Here is a 23,550-nt window from a genome sequence, read left to right as displayed (position 1 = left end):
GAAGGTATGAAAAATGCCATTACTGAGAGGACTGAGGATAGGCTGGTTAGGGTTCAGTCAGGTGAGAGAGGGAGGGATTGTGGGTACACTGCCTCTGGCCTAAGTGGCACGGATTGAGACTCTGGTTCCAGTTCAGACCATTGCATCCAAACCCCCTACTTTAATGAGGATAGTGACCTTATTGGGTCCCACCGGTAAACCACATTATCGTGCATGGCTGTACATTGTCCAAACACAAGCCTAACACACACCAACTGGGCCTTGGGATGAATCCCATCCTTATAATGGGCTGTTAGTGAATGGCAAACTGTTCAGAACCAGTCCGTGGTTCGACACGTGCCACAACCACGTTGCTGTAGGAAAATAGGAACGCTGGTCGCAGAGTATATTGAATTAGTCTTCAAGACAAACATGTTTTGACAGGGCCATAAACAACTACAATTATATTCCAGCTCATTATAGCCACTGTGATAGTTGTTGTTCTTACATAAATTCAGGGGAATGTTTATTCTTAACTGTCTTGTTTCCTAGGGAAATTCTTTGAGTCTTTGAATATCCTCCACTTTGAGGCAACGGTTCTACAGATTCCCATGAATAAGACAACCTCTTGATGAGAAAACCCCTTGACCTGTAGGCACCGCCACAGCAGAGAGTTAATCCGTCTGCCCCGGGCCTTTCCTGGAAAACTGTCATTTTTTGAAGTGATCTACTCTCAGTTTCTCATCAACCAACAAAGACAATTGCCCTCCCCCTCCACCTGAAGGCAGCTTCCAGCCAAAAATGCCTCTTGTCCCATCCTTCCTCATCCTGCTCCTCACCTGCCCTGCCCTCCTGACCCCATCAGGTTCCCAGGGCCTGCAGCCTGGGGGTCAAAGGGCACCCAGGGACACAAAGCCAGGGGGTGGCGGGCAGCCAATCAAAGTAGTGATCTCTGAGGCGTGTGTTCAGGGGGACTCCAGTCAGACCCAGGGCAAGGAACTGGACCTTGAGCCTGGTTCTGCTCTAGTCCTTACCCATCGGATCCGACTGGTTCCGGGGTCATGCGCAGGCGGGTGCGAGGCCGAGTTTGCTGCCCTGCGAGACCGTCTGGAGAGGCTGGAGAAGGAGGTGTCATCATTGAGGGAGAAGTGTGGAGGCCCAGAGGGGGGCTGCTGCACGTCCCAGCAGAGTAAAGGTACAGTAGTACTGCTGCCAGGTTACTCACTGATCAACTGGGTCTGGTTTTGACCATCACACGGCATCACCTCATAGCTCCTCCCATCTCACTGAATCACCCAACTTTTTCTCATTTGAGCACACACACATACGCAGGTTGCACACACACACAACTCTCACGTGAATATAACAAACTTTCAATCACTTACCTCAATAATGATCACATTTTGAACTGGCAGACTACCGCCATGCACATATGATCTAACTAACCTGAGTAATGAGGACTCTGATAACAGGCTCAACCAATCAAAGCAAGTATAGGACAAGGTCCAGCTCTAACTTGCTGCCCAATGTGATCTCAGACAATCCTCCTTATCTAGCTCTCCACCCTTCTCTCAATGCGGAACACTTTCAGCGGCAGCACCGATAGTGTATCCACTAATCAGTTCAAAATATCAATACGCTGTAGTGTCTTACCGCTTTACTCTGCGTCTGTCCGAACCACCTCTCTAGGTGCAGAGTGCTACATCAAGCCGGAGGGAGACGAGTGTCCTAATGAGTGCAGTGACCAGGGACGCTGTGAAGATGGCAAGTGTGTCTGCTTCCCAGGGTTCAGTGGGCCCGACTGCAGTTTGTCTGACTGCCCCGGCAACTGCAATGACAAGGGGAAGTGTGTGAGCGGCCAGTGTGTGTGCGACCCAGGTTTCACAGGGCCAGACTGCTCTTCAGAGTCCTGTCCTGGAAACTGTAACAACAAGGGTCGATGTGTGAACGGGCAGTGTGTGTGCGACCCAGGTTTCACAGGGCCAGACTGCTCTTCAGAGTCCTGTCCTGGAAACTGTAACAACAAGGGCCGATGTGTGAACGGGCAGTGTGTGTGCAACTCAGGTTTCACGGGGCCAGACTGTTCTTCAGAGTCCTGTCCTGGAAACTGCAACAACAAGGGGCGATGTGTGAACGGGCAGTGTGTGTGCGACCCAGGTTTCACAGGGCCAGACTGCTCTTCAGAGTCCTGTCCTGGAAACTGCAACAACAAGGGGCGATGTGTGAACGGGCAGTGTGTGTGCGACTCAGGTTTCACAGGGCCAGACTGCTCCACCAAGGCATGTCCTGGAAACTGCAAAAACGGGGGGAAATGTGTGAACGGTAAGTGTGTGTGTGATAGCGGTTTTACAGGCCCAGACTGTTCCACCAAGTCCTGCCCTGGCAACTGCAGCAACCGTGGAAAGTGTGTGAACGGCCAATGTGTCTGCGATAGCGGCTTTACGGGGCCGGACTGTTCCGCCAAAGCATGTCCCAATAACTGCAGCAACAAGGGAAGGTGCGTGAACGGGAAGTGCGTGTGTGAAGTGGGCTTCAGCGGACAGGACTGCGCCGCTAAGGGCTGTCCCAATAACTGCAGCAACAAAGGGCGCTGCGTGAAGGGGAGGTGTGTGTGTCGCCGTGGTTTCGCCCCCCCGGACTGCAGCCAGTGTGAAGCTGGGTTCACTGGAGCTGACTGTGGCACCGGTGAGTCATCCAAATATTCTCTATAAAACTCTCTCAAGGCTGCAATAGCCTTTTATATTGTCCAGTGAAAAAGAGTGCGTACTGTATTAGCCACAGGGCAGTGTTAATATATCATAGTGTGTGGAATATAGTATTCCCTTCTATCCAATTCCACATACTGTTATATTTGCCACGCTATGCTTTCAAGTACTGTATGGACTTACAGTGTGTGGACCACTACCATGTGTTGCAGCTTGAGACGCTGGGTAAAAGGGTAAATCCCTTTAGCTAATGCAAGGAAACATTGTATGGCATTGCTGGCTTGAATGACTGGAATTAAGCACAAAACCCCTCCCCTGTCTCTAGCCATGTCTGGTGTGTCCCAGCTCAACACCAAGGACATCACTGAATCCTCTGTTACCCTCTACTGGACACCACCTCCAGTCCAGTATGACACCTACCACGTCACCTTCGCCAGCCAGGTAACAACACCCGACACACCCTACTCACAATTTCTTAAGAGGTTGTGAGTTGTGAATCTGGGTCCTAACTAAAGTACAAAGTAATCTGAACTTGAGAAATAACTGTTAGACAACAGATGTACATTATTGGGGCAGTGACATATGTTTTGTTGGTTTTGGCTCTGTTCTCAAGCACTTTGGATTTGAAATGATACAATGACTATGGGAGGTTAAAGTACAGACTGTCAGCTGTTATCCATATCGCGTGAACCGTTTAGAAATGACAGCACTTTTTGTACATAGTCCCCCGATATTAGGGGATCAAAGGAATTGGGACAAATTCACTTATATACACACTAAACTTTTGACTACTTTAAGACTGAGATCCCGCTAACGGGATCGATATGGCAACAGCCAGTGAAAGTGCAGGGCGCCAAATTCAAAACAACAGAAATCTCATAATTACAATTCCTCAAACATAAGTATTTTACACCATTTTAAAGATAAACTTGTTGTTAATCCAACCACAGTGTCCGATTTCAAAAAGGCTTTATGACGAAAGCACACCAAACAATTATGTTAGGTCTGCACCTAATCACAGAAAAACACAGCCATTTTTCCAGCCAAAGAGAGGTGTCTCAAAAGCAGAAATAGAGATAAAATGAATCACTAAGCTTTGATGATCTTCATCAGATGACACTCATAGGACTTCATGTTACACAATACATGTAAGTTTTGTTCGATAAAGTTCATATTTATATGAAACTTGTTGATGAGAATACAAGTGTTATGTATGGAACTTTAGATAAACTTCTCCTTAATGCAACCGCTGTGTCAGATTTCATAAAAGCTTTACCGAAAAAGCACACCATGCAATAATCTGAGTACAGCGCTCAGACAACAAAACAAGCCATACAGATATCCGCCATGTTGTGGAGTCAACAGAAGTCAGAAATAGGATTATAAATATTTGCTTACCTTTGGTGATCTTCATCAGAATGCACTCCCAGGAATCCCAGTTCCACAATAAATGTTTGATTTGTTCGATAAAGTCCATAATTTACATCCAAATACCTTCTTTTGGTTAGCGCGTTTAGTACACAATCCAAACTCACGACGCGCGGGCAAGTCCAGGCAAAAACTAACTCTCATGTGAGCGCGCGTGCTCAGCTCATGCCACTCTGGCAAACCTCTGACTCATTCAGCTCCCAATCCCCCCTCCTTCACAGTATAAGCATCAAACAAGGTTCTAAAGACTGTTGACATCTAGTGGAAGCCTTAGGAAGTGCAATATGACCCCATAGAAACTGTATATTCGATAGGCAATGAGTTGAAAAACTATAAACCTCAGATTTCCCACTTCCTGGTTGGATTTTTCTCAGGTTTTTGCCTGCCATATGAGCTCTGTTACACTCACATTCAAACAGTTTTAGAAACTTCAGAGTGTTTTCTATCAAAATCAACTAATATTAGCATATATTAGCAACTTGGCCTGAGTAGTAGGCAGATTACTCTGGGAACCTTATTAATTCAAGCTAAACAATACTGCCCCCAGCCATAACAAGTTAATATAAACACAAGTGATTTTTTAAAATTCGTAGCACACAATGATTACATTAAGCTTGTGACTCTACGAACTTGTTGGATACATTTGCTGTTTCTTTTGGATGTGTTTTAGACGATTTTGTGCCCAATAGAAATGAATGGTAAATAATGTATTGTGTGTCATTTTGGAGTCAATTTTATTGTAAATAAGAATAGAATATATTTTTAAGAACTTCTACATTAATGTGGATGCTACCATGATTGTGGAAAGTCCTGAATTAATCGGCCTAGGAACAGTGGGTTAACTGCCTTGTTCAGGGGCAGAATGACAGATTTTTACCTTGTCAGCTCAGGAATTCGATCTAGCAACAGTTACTGGTCCAACGCTCTAACAATTAGGCTATCTGCCACCCCAACTCCCCCAAAATGGGGGGACTGTGTACAAAAAGTAATGTCATTTCTAAACGTACAGAGCAAAAAAACAGAGTACAGAGCAAAAAAACAACAACAAATGTGTCATTGTTCCAATACTTTTGGAGCTCACTATATTAGCTGAGAATGGTCTCATGGCATGAAGCCCAGTTCTCATTCCAGGTTTTAAGACTTGTTTTGGGGGCAAATTTAAGGTCATGTTGAAAAGTCATGGTGCTGCGTTATTTCCATTACAAATCCCCAAAATGTTTGCCTAACATTTCCCTGAGAGCCCAAGGGAATTCAATGATGACATACAGTAGATTAAAACATGCCAGGTAAAAAAAACATGGACTCCTTTGCCTTCAAAACAAATCAAATGTATTTGTCACACGCTTCATGAACAACAGGTGCCGACTAACAGTGAAATGCTAACCTGTGTGGCCTTCCCAAAAACGCAGAGAGAAAAAAAGAGAAATCATAGAAAAAAAGAACACAAGGAATAAATACACAATGAGTAATGTTAACTTTGCTATATACACACATGGGCTAACAGTACCGAGTCGATGTGCAGGGGTACGAGGTAATTGAGGTAGATATGTACATATACAGGGCATTTGGAAAGTATTCATACCCCTTGACTTTTCCCACATTTTGTTACATTACAGCCTTATTCTAAAATATATTAAATAAAACATTTTCCTCATCAATCTACACACAATACCCTATAATGACCAAGTGAAAAATATATAGTGTAAAAAAATAAATAAAATACCTTATTTACATAAGTATTCAGACCCTTTGCTATGAGACTAGAAATTGAGCTCAGGTGCATCCTGTTTCTATTGATCATCCTTGAGATGTTTCTACAGCTGCATTGGAGTCCCCCTGTTGTAAATTCAATTGATTGGACATGATTTGGAAAGGCACACATCTGTCTATATAAGGTCCCACAGTTGAAAGTGCATATCAGAGCAAAAACCAAGCCATGACGTCTAAGGAATTGTTCATAGAGCTCCGAGACAGGATTGTGTCAAGGCACAGATCAGGGGAAGGGAACCAAAACATTTCTGTAGCATTGAAGGTCCAAGAACACAGTGGCTTCCATCATTCTGAAAAATAGAAGAAGTTTGGAACCACCAAGACCCTTCCTAGAGCTGGCTGCCCGACCAAACTGAGCAATCGGGGGAGAAGGGCCTTGGTCAGGGAGGTGAGCAAGAACCCAATGGTCACTCTGACAGAGCTCCAGAGTTCCTCTTTGGAGATGGGAGAACATTCCAGAAGGACAACCATCTCTGCAGCACTCCACCAATCAGGCCTTTATGGTAGAATGGACAGACAGAAGCCACTCCTCAGTAAAAGGAACATGACAGCCCACTTGGACTTTGCCAAAAGGCACCCCAAGGACTCAGATCATGAGAAACAAGATTCTCTGGTCTGATGAAACCAAGATTGAACTCTTTGGCCTGAATGCCAAGCGTCACGTCTGGAGATAACCTGGCACCATCCCTACAGTGAAGCATGGTGGTAGCAGCATCATGCTGTGGGGATGTTTTTCAGCGGCAGGGACTGGGAGACTAGGCAGGATCGAGGGAAAGATGAGCGGAGCAAAGTACAGAGAGATCCTTGATGAAAACCTGCTCCAGAGTGCTCAGGACCTCAGAATGGTGCAAAGGTTCATCTTCCAACAGGACAGTTACCCTAAGCACACAACTAAGACAAAGCAGGAGTGGCTTCCCGGACAGGTCCCTGAATGTCCTTGAGTGGCCCAGCCAGAGCCCGGACTTGAACCCGATCAAAAATCTCTGGAGAGACCTAAAAATAGCTGTGCAGCGACGCTCTCCATCCAAACTGACAGAGCTTATAGCATCATACTCAAGAAGACTTGAGGCTGTAATCGCTGCCAAAAGGTGCTTCAACAAAGCACAGAGTAAAGGGTCTGAATACTTATGTAAATGTGATATTTCATTATGGTGTATTGTGTGTCGATTGATGAGAAAAAACAAACAACTTAATCCATTTTAGAATAAGGCTGTAACATAAAATCTTGAAAAAGTTGAAGGGTCTGAATACTTTCAGAATGCACAAAACATTAAGAACACCTTCCGAATACACCTTCCAATTCAGTGGGGCATGGACTCTACAAGATGTCGAAAGTGTTCCACAGGGATGCTGGTCCATGTTGACTCCAATGCTTCCCACAGTTGTCAAGTTGGCCTGATGGTGGACCATTCTTCATACACAAGGGAAACTGTTGAGCGTGAAAAACTCAGCACTGTTGCAGGTCTTGATACAAACCAGTGCGCCTGGTACCTACTACCATACCCCGCTCAAAGCCACTTCTTTTGTCTTGCCCATCCACCCTCTGAATGGCACACATACACAATCCATGTCTCATTTGTTTCAAGGCTTTAAAATCCTTCTTTGTCTCCTCCCCTTCATCTACTCTGATTGAATGGGATTTAACAAGTGACCTCAATAAGGGATCATAGCTTTCACCCAGATTCACCTAGTCAGTCTATGTCATGGAAAGAGCTATGTCAGTGTGTGCTGCGTTTACCGTGAATGCAGTCTCCGCTAACGGCGGAACATTGCAGAGAAATTATAATCATGTTGTTACCTTGAACCTCCACGATACGGATTCAATAGAGCCCTTAATTTTCTATACCAAAGAGTGGAAATCATGCCAGAATAAATAAATCCAAAAAGTTTGACCCTGAGAACAGTAGCACACCACAGTTTGACAGCTGAGCAGCAGAGGTCCATCACACAAACGAAAGGTGAGTCCATACGCAACACTTACCAGCAGGGGATCCTCAGGCCATGTCAGAAACAGATTATTATGTTTTTCAATTTCAATTCAGTTATTAATTTCACTAAGCCTTTGAAGGCTTTCAAATGGCAAAACATGACTTTCACTGAGCAAAACCCATTAGTGGACTATTGGAGTACATAACATGGTTTATAGATGCTGTAAATGTGCAGATATTCAAACGCTTTGCCAAAAGAATTAGCAGTGGAGATTTTTGGCAGTTTCTACTTAATGACGTTTGGCGTTAACAAACGGTCACCTCAGTAAATACTGGTTTGCTTCTACTGGTTCAACATATATAATTATATACTGGATCAACTTATATCATTATATATTGGTTCAACTGTATATGGTTGGATTCACAGCCATAGTAACCACAGAATGGAGGACATCATATTTTATGTGTGTTGTTGTATTCAATTTGTTCAGCAGCTCATGGTATCAATAAGTGGATTGAAGAGATCAAATCCAGTTTCCAATATCCAAGGTAGCTCATGGATGAAGTAAATTAATTCCAGTGAATTCACAGAGACATATGCTACCAATTGCATTCAAAGCTGCCTTTGTACTCTTTATTTTGAGTATAGGATGTTTGTAGTGTTTCAATGATTTGCACTACATGAATGATGTAATGTTGTACTGAACGCTTTACTTCCTATTGAGTTTCAGTTCAGTTAACAGACAGTAGCCTGGACACTGTGTATTAAAAAAAAGCGTACATTCTTATGATCTAATAGAATATCCGGGACATGTGTGCAAATGTCCCACTGTAATTGTCCCTTAAAGGCCTAGTGTAGTCAAAAACGTGATATTCCTGTGTTTTATATACTGTATATTTCCACACTATGAGGTTGGTATAATAATAATGATGATAATGCTCTTTTAGTGTAAGAGCTGTTTGAAAAAACTGCCTTAAATTTCAACCTGTTTTTGGTCCTCCTGTGTTGCTCAGTTGGTAGAGCATGGTGCTTGCAATGCTAAGGTCGTGGGTTTGAGTCCCACGGGGGACCAGCATGAAAAAGTACAAAAAATGTATGCGCTCACTACTTACTGTAAGTCGCTCTGGGTAAGAATGTCTGCTAAATTACTCAAATGTGGGATGGAGTTTGAGATATCACCTGGTGGTAAATTAGTTAATAGACCAATAAGAAAGAGGTCCAAACCTCTCTGGCAATAACAGCTAGTTCTCAATTCTCCTCAGACAGTCCTAGCAAAATTCTTGCTTGAGAAATTGTATATTTAACCATGGAAATTTAAAAGAATCACTGAAAGGTACTTTCATTTGATTGATTTGAGATTTAAAAAAGAAAATGGCTGCATTGGAGCTTTAATAAAACATATGCTCCCAATCTGCACAGAGAGGTGATGTCAGACTTACACAATGACAAACCGGATTGGTACTCATCATACACATGTTGTTGGACCTTGCTATTAGAGCAGACACAAGCACTCTCGAGAAGCAGTGTCTATGTCATTAAAAGACAAATCTACAACCCTGTAACAAAGAGAAACAGCTTAATGGCAACCAAAAGGACCAGAGGGAAAAAGGTAGGGAAACGGTAACAAGATTAAACAACCTAGCACAAATCCCACTCCCCTCTTTTTCCGACTTAATGTAATTCTTTCAATGTGTGAATGAGATTATTGTTCTTCATAAAAGGGTTCCAGATGAAAAAGAGAGAAAAACAGTAAATAGAGACTATTGTCGGTTAGTAGAGTGACGTTTGGCCACAGCATCAGTACCAGGACGCATTCCCTAAACTCATCTCAAAACAACAACAGGGGAAACAGCCTATTTTTCCATACAATGACAGGGGTAGGTGTCAGATGAAATATGGCGTTAGGGAGAACATCCTTGTACAGGGAACGCATAAAACTGAACAGAGGAGAGAAAATTAGGGATGAGGACAATTGAGCAAAGGAGAAAGTCAAGGGAAGAATAATGGGAGTAAGAGCGAGTGGGCAGCAAGGAAGAAGAAAAGATGCAGATGGGGGATGCTTGTTGCTAGGGCAACCATAAACACTGTCAAAAACATGGCCCTGGCCAGAAAAATGACTTCATTGGTCGGCAGCTGTGACACATAGCAGAAGAGAATGAATAAGGGAGACATACATTCATCTCATGTTTACAGATAACAACAGAAATACACAAAACGGGGAGCAAACCCCACATTGTGCAAGGTAAAGCACAGCAACACACTCATCTCTTGAAATAACTGCTGAAAGAATTAGAGGCGTATGACACACAGACACTGAAGATCAATGCTGGGCAACCTGGCAACCCAGCTGGGTCCGATTTCCCATATGAGAAAATATATTACACAACGGAGAAAAACTTGGAGAGCACCCCCACATTGGAGTAATTGGGTAAACCCTTAAACTACTGCTTTTAAATGAATGGAAATACTGGCGTTTTCCAATACATAGATTGAAGAATAACAACCTGATACTGTTTTTGTTTTAATAGCATCTTTTATAAGTTGGTTTTTCAAATGATCACATACCAATAAAGGATATTGTGAAAGTTGGAACGTGAATGGTTGACTATAGTTGAGTGGGGTTGCCAGATGCTTTGTGAGCTACTGGATTTCCCATATATGTTAATAATGAAATAGTTTCACAATACTACTATTACATCATTGGAATATGAGGCTGTTTATCTCATTGCCAAGAAAATAATAATATAAAGAAAAGCTGCCCAACCAAGTTATAATTCTCAACAGAGACATCATTCTATTTTGTCTGAGGATGTTGTACTGCATAGCTGTTGAGTTCTGTAGTAATGTGATTGTGAGGCCCCATTGTGGACAATACATTTGAGTCCAGTTGCTAATTTAGAGTTGGCTTGGTTGACGTTTCCAAAATATCTGAATATAGGCTTCGGCATGACAGAATATGTAAATTACTACTCCCCCTGCTGGTAAGCATACGGTACATGCACCCATTCAAAATAATATTTAACACAGGTTCTGACTACCATTACTTTAGAAAATTAACTGAAATACCAGTAGGCATTTTCATCATAATTATTGATAATCCTCCTGATGTCCGTTCTAACATTAACTTTATCGTTTTCTGTGCCACACAGAAAGAGGGCGATCAACAGATAACATCTCAAGTTGGAGGGAAGCTCACGACCTACACCCAAACAGGACTGGCGGCCGGGCAGGAGTACACGGTGACAATCAAGGGAGAAATAAATAAGAGAATGGGCACCGAGAGCACAGTAGAATTCACAACCCGTGAGTCAGGAAACCACATTTTGTATCCCCTTATTAACATATGTTATTTTGGTTATCGATATAAATGCTAAGTCGTTTTTTCCCCCTCCATTGCTTTTCCCCGACCCACCACCCAGTTATCTCTGGACCCACAAACCTTCGAGTTGTGAAGACAACCACAACATCTGCAGTTGTCCAATGGGAACAATCGCAAGGACACGTCGACAGGTATCGCTTAACTGTTGCACCCAATCAGACAGACGGAACAGCCAAGGGAAGACAAGACCTGACCCTGCCCCCTGAGAGGGACTCTGCCCAGATTGACGGTTTGGACCCGGGACATTTGTATGACATCACACTAGTGGCTGAAAAGGGCGGGATCAAGAGCAAGCCAACAACAGTCCAAGTCACTCCTGGTGAGTTTAATTGGATGGCTTACTTTAGTTACTACATTGCATATGAAAAAATCCAGGGACTAGATTGTATAAGAAGCAATCTTGATTCATTAGGCCATATTCTTTATTTGTTTATTTGGAATTGAAGACCATAAATATAGTAAAATATTTTAAGATAAGAGTTATACAGTCATGAAATAACAAATAAATGGTGAACTAAGGAGAAGAAGCAGGGGAGAAAGAGAAGGACATCATTATGTTTAAAAGAGAGAGAAATCTCTGAAACAAATTGGATTCCCTGGCAATGTGAATGAATATGCAAGAGAGGCCAGTCCTGCTCCTGTGAACTGTTATCCCACTAAAGTTAACGTGTCTAGACACGTCATTATTCAATAGAGCAGGTCATTGGAAGTGAAATTAAAATAGCTTGAAATGAATCGAGGTACAGTATAAAAACTGCTCCTGGAGCTAACCTGATCTCTCTTTGTAAAATATATTTTATTTTTCATTTTTCATTCTCTCTTTCTCGACAGTAGCGGCACACACTTAACTCACAACATTGAATATTTCAGCACCCGAACAATGAATGGCAAGGTTGTTTTGATGACCAAATGTAGTACTCTTTCCACTTCTCCCTGCAGGTTTGGACAGCACATAGGGCAACTATTTATTGCACTAATGTCAATGCAGGTGTTGTTGGAAAACAGGATAATTCAAAGTGTTCAGTTGAAAGATAATATTTTTTGATTTTTCCATTTGGATCTAACAGTGCTTCCCTCTTGTAGTCGGATCAAAAAAAACATATTGTTTTCTTTGGTTCCAAATGATCGCTTCATGCAATATCCAACAATATCCAGGGTGACCATGGACACTGTAACCATGCAGGTAGCACCAGGAGTAGCAAGCCAGGAAGACCCAGCAGGGAATACAAAGCCTGTGAAGGCCATTTACTACTCAAAAGCCAAGGGTGAAGAACCAGAGAGTGGAAAGAATAGGAGTGGACCGGGCTCTGTAACAGTCAAAGGCTCCAATGGAACCAAACAGGACCCATCTGTCACAACCAGTACAAGACCACTTGTCAACACAAAATACAGGGTTGTACATAAACCAGGTGATAGAATAACCTTGCCCAGGAAGCCATACATTGGAGACTCTATCCGTTTTAATGGTACAAGTGTAAGCAAGGGTAGGAGCAGAGTGGGTCACAGTCTTCTGAAAAAGCCTTCAAGCAGAAACTCATTAGTGGGGCCAAAGGTCACGGATGCCTTAAAAACTGACACTAAAACAGAAAATCCCATTGTTGGGGACAGGACTATAGTTATAACTGTGAAAAACACTAAGCTGAAGAGATGTCCTCTTGGAGAAAAAGATAGAACTTCGACAAAGACATATCCTGTTGGAATCCTTCCTGAAAATGCCACTCCGAGTTCTGGTTCTGAACAACCAAAAGTGATTCCCGGCTTAAAGGACCTACCTGATAGCTTGGAGACTACAACCACATCAGAAACAAATACTACTGTTCACCTGAACGTGAAGAAATGTGTCAACAAGATTAAATTGACACACAGGAAAGTCAATGCGACCTGTAGAGAGAGAGTCATTGGGGGAGGGTGAATGGCACAATAGTTCATAGTACACCCACAACAGGGCAGGGTTTTGCTGAAAATGAGGACAGTGCCCAGTGTCTGAAACAGGACATTCAAAAACAGCATACTCATACTCAGATAAAGATAATGTTGCAGAAGTGGGTATCAACAGAGATGGAGAGAAAACAACTGATGTGGGATTGTTTGGAACCAAACAAAACGAGACAAAGACTGAGAGTGGGCGGCTCACCACCTCTTCGCCGCCTCACTCCAAAGGGCCCCTAACCAACACCGCCCATACCTAAATATGAGACCATTCCTAAACAGGACACGTTCACCTTCTTCAGCTCCCACAAAACTAAATGAATCAAAGACCGGTATGGGTCAACCCAAAACTGACAAACAAGTGGTGTTTGCAAAGACATTGCCTGTTTCCCAATCCTCAACCCTCCATCCAGATGCTCAGCCAGAGAAGGCACCAAAATCATCCATTGAATCAGAACAGAGTGGCAAAGAAGGCTATTCATCATCGTCCTCCACTTCAGAGGAATCAGACTCTACTAAAGAAAATGCTGCAGTGGCAGAGAATGGTATTGCAGTAACAGTGGACGGTATGAACACAGACGCAGACAGGGCCACTGACGTGGTGTCGTCTGGAACTGAACGAAACAAGTCAAAGACTCGGACATTGGGAAGCACACCACCCTTACGCCGTCTACCTCCAAAGGGGACCCAAGAACGCCGCTCACACCCAAATATGGGACCATTCCAAAACAGGACACGAACCAACCTGAGACCCCCTCGGCATCCATCAAGAGGTCCCATAAGCAGACCTTTCCCACCTAAACTGACAAACAGGGACAACGGCATCGTCGTTCACACCCCTCAACCGGAGGAGCAGGGCACCTACAGCACCAGCCAGAATGACACAAACACAGACCTTAGGCCCGAAACTCTCATCAAGAGAACAAATACCACAGCTAGTAAAATAGCAGGAGGTCATGCATACAGTGCCTTGCGAAAGTATTCGGCCCCCTTGAACTTTGCGACCTTTTGCCACATTTCAGGCTTCAAACATAAAGATGTAAAACTGTATTTTTTTGTGAAGAATCAACAACAAGTGGTGCACAATCATGAAGTGGAAAGACATTTATTGGATATTTCAAACTTTTTTAACAAATCAAAAACTGAAAAATTGGGCGTGCAAAATTATTCAGCCCCTTTACTTTCAGTGCAGCAAACTCTCTCCAGAAGTTCAGTGAGGATCTCTGAATGATCCAATGTTGACCTAAATGACTAATGATGATAAATACAATCCACCTGTGTGTAATCAAGTCTCCGTATAAATGCACCTGCACTGTGATAGTCTCAGAGGTCCGTCAAAAGCGCAGAGAGCATCATGAAGAACAAGGAACACACCAGGCAGGTCCGAGATACTGTTGTGAAGAATTTTAAAGCCGGATTTGGATACAAAAATATTTCCCAAGCTTTAAACATCCCAAGGAGCACTTTGCAAGCGATAATATTGAAATGGAAGAAGTATCAGACCACTGCAAATCTACCAAGACCTGGCCGTCCCTCTAAACTTTCAGCTCATACAAGGAGAAGACTGATCAGAGATGCAGCCAAGAGGCCCATGATCACTCTGGATGAACTGCAGAGATCTACAGCTGAGGTGGGAGACTCTGTCCATGGGACAACAATCAGTCGTATATTGCACAAATCTGGCCTTTATGGAAGAGTGGCAAGAAGAAAGCCATTTCTTAAAGATATCCATAAAAAGTGTTGTTTAAAGTTTGCCACAAGCCACCTGGGAGACACACCAAACATGTGGAAGAAGGTGCTCTGGTCAGATGAAACCAAAATGGAACTTTTTGGCAACAATGCAAAACGTTATGTTTGGCGTAAAAGCAACACAGCTGAACACACCATCCCCACTGTCAAACATGGTGGTGGCAGCATCATGGTTTGGGCCTGCTTTTCTTCAGCAGGGACAGGGAAGATGGTTAAAATTGATGGGAAGATGGATGGAGCCAAATACAGGACGTTTCTGGAAGAAAACCTGATGGAGTCTGCAAAAGACCTGAGACTGGGACGGAGATTTGTCTTCCAACAAGACAATGATCCAAAACATAAAGCAAAATCTATAATGGAATGGTTCAAAAATAAACATATCCAGGTGTTAGAATGGCCAAGTCAAAGTCCAGACCTGAATCCAATCGAGAATCTGTGGAAAGAACTGAAAACTGCTGTTCACAAATGCTCTCCATCCAACCTCACTGAGCTCGAGCTGTTTTGCAAGGAGGAATGGGAAAAAATGTCAGTCTCTCGATGTGCAAAACTGATAGAGACATACCCCAAGCGACTTACAGCTGTAATCGCAGCAAAAGGTGGCGCTACAAAGTATTAACTTAAGGGGGCTGAATAATTTTGCACGCCCAATTTTTCAGTTTTTGATTTGTTAAAAAAGTTTGAAATATCCAATAAATGTCGTTCCACTTCATGATTGTGTCCCACTTGTTGTTGATTCTTCACAAAAAAATACAGTTTTATATCTTTATGTTTGAAGCCTGAAATGTGGCTAAAGGTCGCAAAGTTCAAGGGGGCCGAATACTTTCGCAAGGCACTGTATATTAGAAATAACGGTAGCTTGAGCGAAAGGAGCCAAGATTCAAAAACAGGTCATCATGACAAAGGGAGCCAAGTGAGTAAGACTGCTGATTCAACAGACAGAGCAAACCAGATAAATGGATCAGATGCCACTACTACTGGAAAAACAGGCCAGCCTCTAAACTCAGTGGGGGTTCAGAGCATAACCTCGGGAGGGTTCGTACTTGTTTGGGGAGCGCCAGAGGGGATGTACAGAAATGTCATAGTAACCCGGGAAGAGCATGGAAGTAAGAACGAGGCGGAGGAAGAGGAGGAAGAAGAAGTGGAGGAGGGGAGAGTGAGTCAGAGGAGGATAGTGAGGAGGAAAATGTCATGGGGGTGAGTCAAGGTAAGGAGGGAGGGGAGGAGAACCCTGTTACCAATAGCAAAAGTGACAACCAGAGACAGAACAGCAACAGTAATACTACGGCTAAAGTTGGTGACGGGGGTACAATCAAGTTCTCCAAAGTCCTTTCAGGGTCGGCTCGCTCATTCCCATTCCAGAATCTCCATCCACAGACACGCTATTCCCTGTCCGTATTTGGGAAGGGTCCCGGAACTACGCTCCAAAATTCACAGACTCATCGTCAGCACAGGTACTGGCCATAGTTAAAATCTCTACCAACTACTACAAGGGTTCATTGGCTCATTGTTCAAGCACAGGACTTCTCTTTTCTTGAACAATGCAAGTTATTCCAGACACCCAGTTAGATGCCGATACATCCTCACACCATTTTAGGTGACTTGCACAGCTGCTTGATCCATGTCCATTTCAAGAGCCGTCACACTCTTGATACTGTAACTTCCTGAATTCCAGTACCTCATCATGTCTGTCGTTAATTTGCCTCATCTGCTTATTGATACCGTGAGCTGTGTTTCTTTTGGTTTGTCCTTGACAACCAAGAGCTTTTAATTAAAATAAATGGTAAATAAATCCAAAACTTTAATTACAAATTATAAACTGGGTGGTTTGAGCCCTGAATGCTGATTGGCTGAAAGCCGCGGTATATCAGACCGTATACCATGGGTATGACAAAATATAGATTTTTACTGTTGTAATTATGTTGGTAACCCGTTTATAATAGCAATAAGGCACCTCTGGGGTTTGTGGTATATGGCCAATATTCCACGGTTAATGGCTGTATCCAGACACTCTGTGTTGCGTCGTGCCAAAGAACAGCCCTTAGCTGTAGTATATTGGCCATATGCACCACACCTCCTCGAGCCTTATTGCTTAAATATACAATGATCAAATAAACATGGATCTGTGCTAATCATTTGTATTTCGTGTTAACCCCTTGCTTATACCATGCTGTGCAGTGATTAGTGCAACTGTGATGTGTGTTGTTCATACTGGGTGCATTGTGGAAAAACAGGTATGATTGCCAAAACACCCAGAGAAAATGGGCTGTTGCTAACTGGGAAACTATCTGAAGCGCATCCCATCAACGAAATGTGAGCATGAGTTCATCATCTTCAAAATGTAGGTTATGCAGAGGGATACTCTCTAATATATAACCATTACAGTGCTAAATCTTACACAATAAACACGGGATTACATAGCCTCCCTGGTCTATATACGACATGTCATATACAGCCTGTTGTTTTCCATTTTGTACATGGACAGTATGTCAGCCCAGACACATCCATGTGTTAAGCACGTACTGTGCCTTCAGTATTAATTCCCCTTGACTTATTCCACATGGTGTGTTACAACCTGAATTCAAAATTTATTAAATATATGTTTTTAGAAATTTGACCAGATTTATTGGAAATGAAATACAGAAATATCTCTTTTACATAAGTAAAATCAATACTTTGTAGAAGCACCTTTGACGGCGATTACAACTGAGTCTTTTTGTCCAGCACCTGGATTGTACAATACTTGCCCATTATTCTTTTAAAAATTCTTCAAGCTCTGCCAAGTTGATTGTTGATCATTATTACAGTAGACTGACATTTTCAAGTCTTGCCATAGATTTTCAAACTGATTTAGGTCAAAAATGGTAACTAGGCCACTCAATATTCACATTCGTCTTGGTAAGCAACTCCAGTGTAGATTTGGCCTTGTGTTTTCAGTTATTGTCCTACTGAAAGGTGATTTTGTCTCAAAGTGTCTGTTGGAAAACAGACAACCAGGTTTTCCTCCAGGATTTTGCCTGTTCTTATAGTTGTATTCTGTTTATTTTTGGCCTAAAAAACTCCCCTAGTCCTTGCCGTTGAAAAGCATACTCATAAAATGATGCAGACACCACCCAGCTTGAAAATATGAAGAGTGGTAATAATGTCTTGGATTTACCCCACATATTTTGCAGTATTACTTAAGTGTCTTGTTGCAAACAGGATGCATGTTTTGGAATTTGTACAGGCTTCCTTCTTTTCACTCTGTCATTTAGGTTAGTATTGTGGAGTAACTACAATGTTGTTGATCCAACCTCAGTTTTCTCATATCGCAACCATTAAATACCTCTAACTGTTTTAAAATCACCATTGGCCTCATGATCAAATCCCTTCCTCTCCGGCAACTGAGTTAGGAAGGACGCCTGTATCTTTGTGGTGACTGGGTGTATTGACACTCCATCCAAAGCCTAATTAATAATGCCACCATGCACAAAGGGATATACAGTGCCTTGCGAAAGTATTCGCCCCCCTTGAACTTTGCGACCTTTTGCCACATTTCAGGCTTCAAACATAAATATATAAAACTGTATTTTTTTGTGAAGAATCAACAACAAGTGGGACACAATCATGAAGTGGAACGACATTTATTGGATATTTCAAACTTTTTTAACAAATCAAAAACTGAAAAATTGGGCATGCAAAATTATTCAGCCCCCTTCAGTTAATACTTTGTAGCGCCACCTTTTGCTGCGATTACAGCTGTAAGTCGCTTGGGGTATGTCTATCAGTTTTGCACATCGAGAGACTGAATTTTTTTCCCATTCCTCCTTGCAAAACAGCTCGAGCTCAGTGAGGTTGGATGGAGAGCATTTGTGAACAGCAGTTTTCAGTTCTTTCCACAGATTCTCGATTGGATTCAGGTCTGGACTTTGACTTGGCCATTCTAACACCTGGATATGTTTATTTTTGAACCATTCCATTGTAGATTTTGCTTCATGTTTTGGATCATTGTCTTGTTGGAAGACAAATCTCCGTCCCAGTCTCAGGTCTTTTGCAGACTCCATCAGGTTTTCTGCCAGAATGGTCCTGTATTTGTCTCCATCCATCTTCCCATCAATTTGAACCATCTTCCCTGTCCCTGCTGAAGAAAAGCAGGCCCAAACCATGATGCTGCCACCACCATGTTTGACAGTGGGGATGGTGTGTGTTCAGGGTGATGAGCTGTGTTGCTTTTACGCCAAACATAACGTTTTGCATTGTTGCCAAAAAGTTCCATTTTGGTTTCATCTGACCAGAGCACCTTCTTCCACATGTTTGGTGTGTCTCCCAGGTGGCTTGTGGCAAAGTTTAATTGACACTTTTTATGGATATCTTTAAGAAATGGCTTTCTTCTTGCCACTCTTCCATAAAGGCCAGATTTGTGCAATATACGACTGATTGTTGTCCTATGGACAGAGTCTCCCACCTCAGCTGTAGATCTCTGCAGTTCATCCAGAGTGATCATGGGCCTCTTGGCTGCATCTCTGATCAGTCTTCTCCTTGTATGAGCTGAAAGTTTAGAGGGACGGCCAGGTCTTGGTAGATTTGCAGTGGTCTGATACTCCTTCCATTTCAATATTATCGCTTGCACAGTGCTCCTTGGGATGTTTAAAGCTTGGGAAATCTTTTTGTATCCAAATCCGGCTTTAAACTTCTTCACAACAGTATCTCGGACCTGCCTGGTGTGTTCCTTGTTCTTCATGATGCTCTCTGCGCTTTTAACGGACCTCTGAGACTATCACAGTGCAGGTGCATTTATACGGAGACTTGATTACACACAGGTGGATTGTATTTATCATCATTAGTCATTTAGGTCAACATTGGATCATTCCGAGATCCTCACTGAACTTCTGGAGAGAGTTTGCTGCACTGAAAGTAAAGGGGCTGAATACTTTTGCACGCCCAATTTTTCAGTTTTTGATTTGTTAAAAAAGTTTGAAATATCCAATAAATGTCGTTCCACTTCATGATTGTGTCCCACTTGTTGTTGATTCTTCACAAAAAAAATACAGTTTTATATCTTTATGTTTGAAGCCTGAAATGTGGCAAAAGGTCGCAAAGTTCAAGGGGGCCGAATACTTTCGCAAGGCACTGTATACAGTGCCTTTGGAATGTATTCTGACCGCTTGACCTTTTCCACATTTTGTTAGGTTACAGCCTTATTCTAAAATTGATGAAATAATTTTTGTCCCTCGTCAATCAACACACAATACCCCATAATGACAAAGCAAAAACAGGTTTTTAGATTTTTTTTCTAATTTATTGAAAATAAAAACTGAAATATAAAATGTACATAAGTATTCAGACCCTCTATTCAGTACTTTGTTGAAGTACCTTCGGCAGTGATTACAGCCTTGAGTCTTCTTGGGTATGATGCTACAAGCTTGGCACACCAGTATTTGGGGAGTTTCTCCCATTCTTCTCTGCAGATCCTCTCAAGCTCTGTCAGATTGGATGGAGAGCGTTGCTGCACAGCTATTTTCAGGTCTCTCCAGAGATGTTCGATCAAGTTTAAGTCCGGGCTCTGACTGGGCCACTCAAGGACATTCAGAGACTTGTCCCGAAGCCACTCCTGTGTTGTCTTGGCTGTGTGCTTAGGGTCATTGTCCTGTTGGAAGGTGAACCTTCGCCCAGTCTGAGCTCTGGAGCAGGTTTTCATCAAGGATCTCCCTGTACTTTGCTACGTTCATCTTTCCCTCTATCCTGACTTTTCCCAGTCCCTGCCGCTGAAAAACATCCCCACAGCATGATGTTGCCACCACCATTCTTCACCGTAGGGATGGTGCCAGGTTTCCTCCAGACATGATGCTTGGCATTCAGGCCAAAGAGTTAAATCTTGGTTTCATCAGACCAGATAATCTTGTTTCTCATGGGCTGAGAGTCTTTAGGTGCCTTTTTGGCAAATTCCAAGCGAGCTGTCATGTGCCTTTTACTGAGGAGTGTCTTCTATCTGGCCACTCTATCATAAAGGCCCGATTGGTGGAATGCTGCAGAGATTGTTGTCCTTCTGGAAGGTTCTCCCATCTCCACAGAGGAACTCTAGAGCTCTGTCAGAGTAACCATTGGGTTCTTGACAAAGGCCCTTCTCCCCCAATTGCTCAGTTTGGCCGGGTGGCCAGCTCTAGGAAGGGTCTTGGTGGTTCCAAACTTCTTCCATTTAAGAATGATGGAGGCCACTGTGTTCTTGGGGACCTTCAGTGCTGCAGAAATGTTTTGGTACCCTTTCCCATATCTGTGCCTCGACACCATCCTGTCTCGGAGCTCTACGGACAATTCCTTTGACCTCATTGCTTGGATTTTGCTCTGACGTGCACTGTCAACTGTGGGACCTTATATAGACAGGTGTGTGCCTTTCCAAATCATGTCCAATCAATTGAATTTAACACAGGTGTACTCCGATCAAGTTGTAGAAACATCTCAAGGATGATCAATGGAAACAGGATGCATCTAAGCTAAATTTTGAGTCTCATAACAAAGGGTCTGAAAACCTATGTAAATCTTATGTATATATATATATATATATATATACACAGTGCCTTGCGAAAGTATTTTTTTTTGTTGCCACATTTCAGGCTTCAAACATAAAGATATAAAACTGTATTTTTTTGTGAAGAATCAACAACAAGTGGGACACAATCATGAAGTGGAACGACATTTATTGGATATTTTAAACTTTTTTAACAAATCAAAAACTGAAAAATTGGGCGTGCAAAATTATTCAGCCCCTTTACTTTCAGTGCAGCAAACTCTCTCCAGAAGTTCAGTGAGGATCTCTGAATGATCCAATGTTGACCTAAATGACTAATGATGATAAATACAATCCACCTGTGTGTAATCAAGTCTCCGTATAAATGCACCTGCACTGTGATAGTCTCAGAGGTCCGTTAAAAGCGCAGAGAGCATCATGAAGAACAAGGAACACACCAGGCAGGTCCGAGATACTGTTGTGAAGAAGTTTAAAGCCGGATTTGGATACAAAAAGATTTCCCAAGCTTTAAACATCCCAAGGAGCACTGTGCAAGCGATAATATTGAAATGGAAGGAGTATCAGACCACTGCAAATCTACCAAGACCTGGCCGTCCCTCTAAACTTTCAGCTCATACAAGGAGAAGACTGATCAGAGATGCAGCCAAGAGGCCCATGATCACTCTGGATGAACTGCAGAAATCTACAGCTGAGGTGGGAGACTCTGTCCATAGGACAACAATCAGTCGTATATTGCACAAATCTGGCCTTTATGGAAGAGTGGCAAGAAGAAAGCCATTTCTTAAAGATATCCATAAAAAGTGTTGTTTAAAATTTGCCACAAGCCACCTGGGAGACACACCAAACATGTGGAAGAAGGTGCTCTGGTCAGATGAAACCAAAATTGAACTTTTTGGCAACAATGCAAAACGTTATGTTTGGCGTAAATGCAACACAGCTGAACACACCATCCCCACTGTCAAACATGGTGGTGGCAGCATCATGGTTTGGGCCTGCTTTTCTTCAGCAGGGACAGGGAAGATGGTTCAAATTGATGGGAAGATGGATGGAGACAAATACAGGACCATTCTGGCAGAAAACCTGATGGAGTCTGCAAAAGACCTGAGACTGGGACGGAGATTTGTCTTCCAACAAGACAATGATCCAAAACATAAAGCAAAATCTACAATGGAATGGTTCAAAAATAAACATATCCAGGTGTTAGAATGGCCAAGTCAAAGTCCAGACCTGAATCCAATCGAGAATCTGTGGAAAGAACTGAAAACTGCTGTTCACAAATGCTCTCCATCCAACCTCACTGAGCTCGAGCTGTTTTGCAAGGAGGAATGGGAAAAAAATTCAGTCTCTCGATGTGCAAAACTGATAGACATACCCCAAGCGACTTACAGCTGTAATCGCAGCAAAAGGTGGCGCTACAAAGTATTAACTGAAGGGGGCCGAATACTTTCGCAAGGCACTGTATATATATATATATATATTTTTTTTAAATACATTTACAAACATTTCTAAAAACCTGTTTTTGCTTTGTCATTATGGGTTATTGTGTGTAGATTGCTGATAATAATTGTTTTATTTAAGCAATTTTAGAATAAGGCTGTAACGTACTAAAATGTGGAAAAAGTCATATACTTTCTGAAGACACTGTATATATATATTTTTTTACACATCTACCAATCGGTGCCCTGCTTTGTGTGGTTGAATCTGTGCCCTGCTTTGTGTGGTTTAATTAAAATGCACTACTTGATTGAGGGACCTTATAGATAATTATATGTGTGGAGTACAGCAACTGGGGTAGTTACACAAAAATCATGTTAACCACTATTATTGAACACGAAATGAGTCCATGCAACTTTTTATGTGATGTGTTAAGCACATTTTTACTCCTGAACTTATTTAAGCTTGCCATAACAACGGGGTTGAATACTTATTAACTCAAGACATTTCAGATGATTTATTTTGATCAATTTCAAAGATTTTCTACAAAAAAAAATCCACTTTGACATTATTGTGTGTAGATCAGTGACACAAAATCTCAATTTAATCAATCCAAATCCACGCTGTAACACAACAAAATGTGGAAAAAGTAAAGGGGTATGAAAACTTTCTGAAGGCACTGTACCCATGAAATTTACTCTGATATTCATGAGACCATTCAGCTACAACCGCCATTCACTGCTGGT

General features: G+C 42.4%; 3 protein-coding genes and 1 pseudogene across 4 annotated transcripts in view; all 4 read left to right on the top strand.

The window, feature by feature from the left end:
- LOC110487591 (tenascin-R) overlaps nucleotides 1-23,550 on the top strand; it is a 31,956-nt gene that overhangs the window by 2,303 nt on the left and 6,103 nt on the right. For both annotated transcript variants that reach the window (XM_090228441.1, XM_090228442.1), the window contains exons 2-6: nucleotides 532-1,174; nucleotides 1,669-2,664; nucleotides 3,010-3,125; nucleotides 10,961-11,114; nucleotides 11,231-11,509. In XM_090228441.1, coding sequence (XP_090084567.1) covers nucleotides 781-1,174; nucleotides 1,669-2,664; nucleotides 3,010-3,125; nucleotides 10,961-11,114; nucleotides 11,231-11,509 — 1,939 coding nt within the window. In that variant the 5' untranslated portion in view covers nucleotides 532-780. The remainder of the gene's footprint in view (nucleotides 1-531; nucleotides 1,175-1,668; nucleotides 2,665-3,009; nucleotides 3,126-10,960; nucleotides 11,115-11,230; nucleotides 11,510-23,550) is intronic.
- On the top strand, nucleotides 12,323-13,102 carry LOC110488333 (uncharacterized). Its single transcript, XM_090228478.1, has one exon. The coding sequence runs from the start codon at nucleotides 12,323-12,325 to the stop codon at nucleotides 13,100-13,102; it is 780 nt and encodes a 259-aa protein (XP_090084604.1).
- Nucleotides 13,382-14,480, top strand: LOC149970269 (uncharacterized). Its single transcript, XM_090228475.1, has one exon. It carries the CDS (start codon nucleotides 13,382-13,384, stop codon nucleotides 14,348-14,350), a length of 969 nt encoding a protein of 322 aa, XP_090084601.1. The 3' UTR covers nucleotides 14,351-14,480.
- Nucleotides 15,530-16,470, top strand: LOC149970268 (uncharacterized; annotated as a pseudogene).

This window comes from Oncorhynchus mykiss, chromosome 30 (assembly GCF_057628025.1).
Source record: "Oncorhynchus mykiss isolate SJ-2025 chromosome 30, ASM5762802v1, whole genome shotgun sequence".
Classification (NCBI taxonomy): Eukaryota; Metazoa; Chordata; class Actinopteri; order Salmoniformes; family Salmonidae; genus Oncorhynchus; species Oncorhynchus mykiss.
This window is presented reverse-complemented; position numbering and strand designations above follow the sequence as displayed.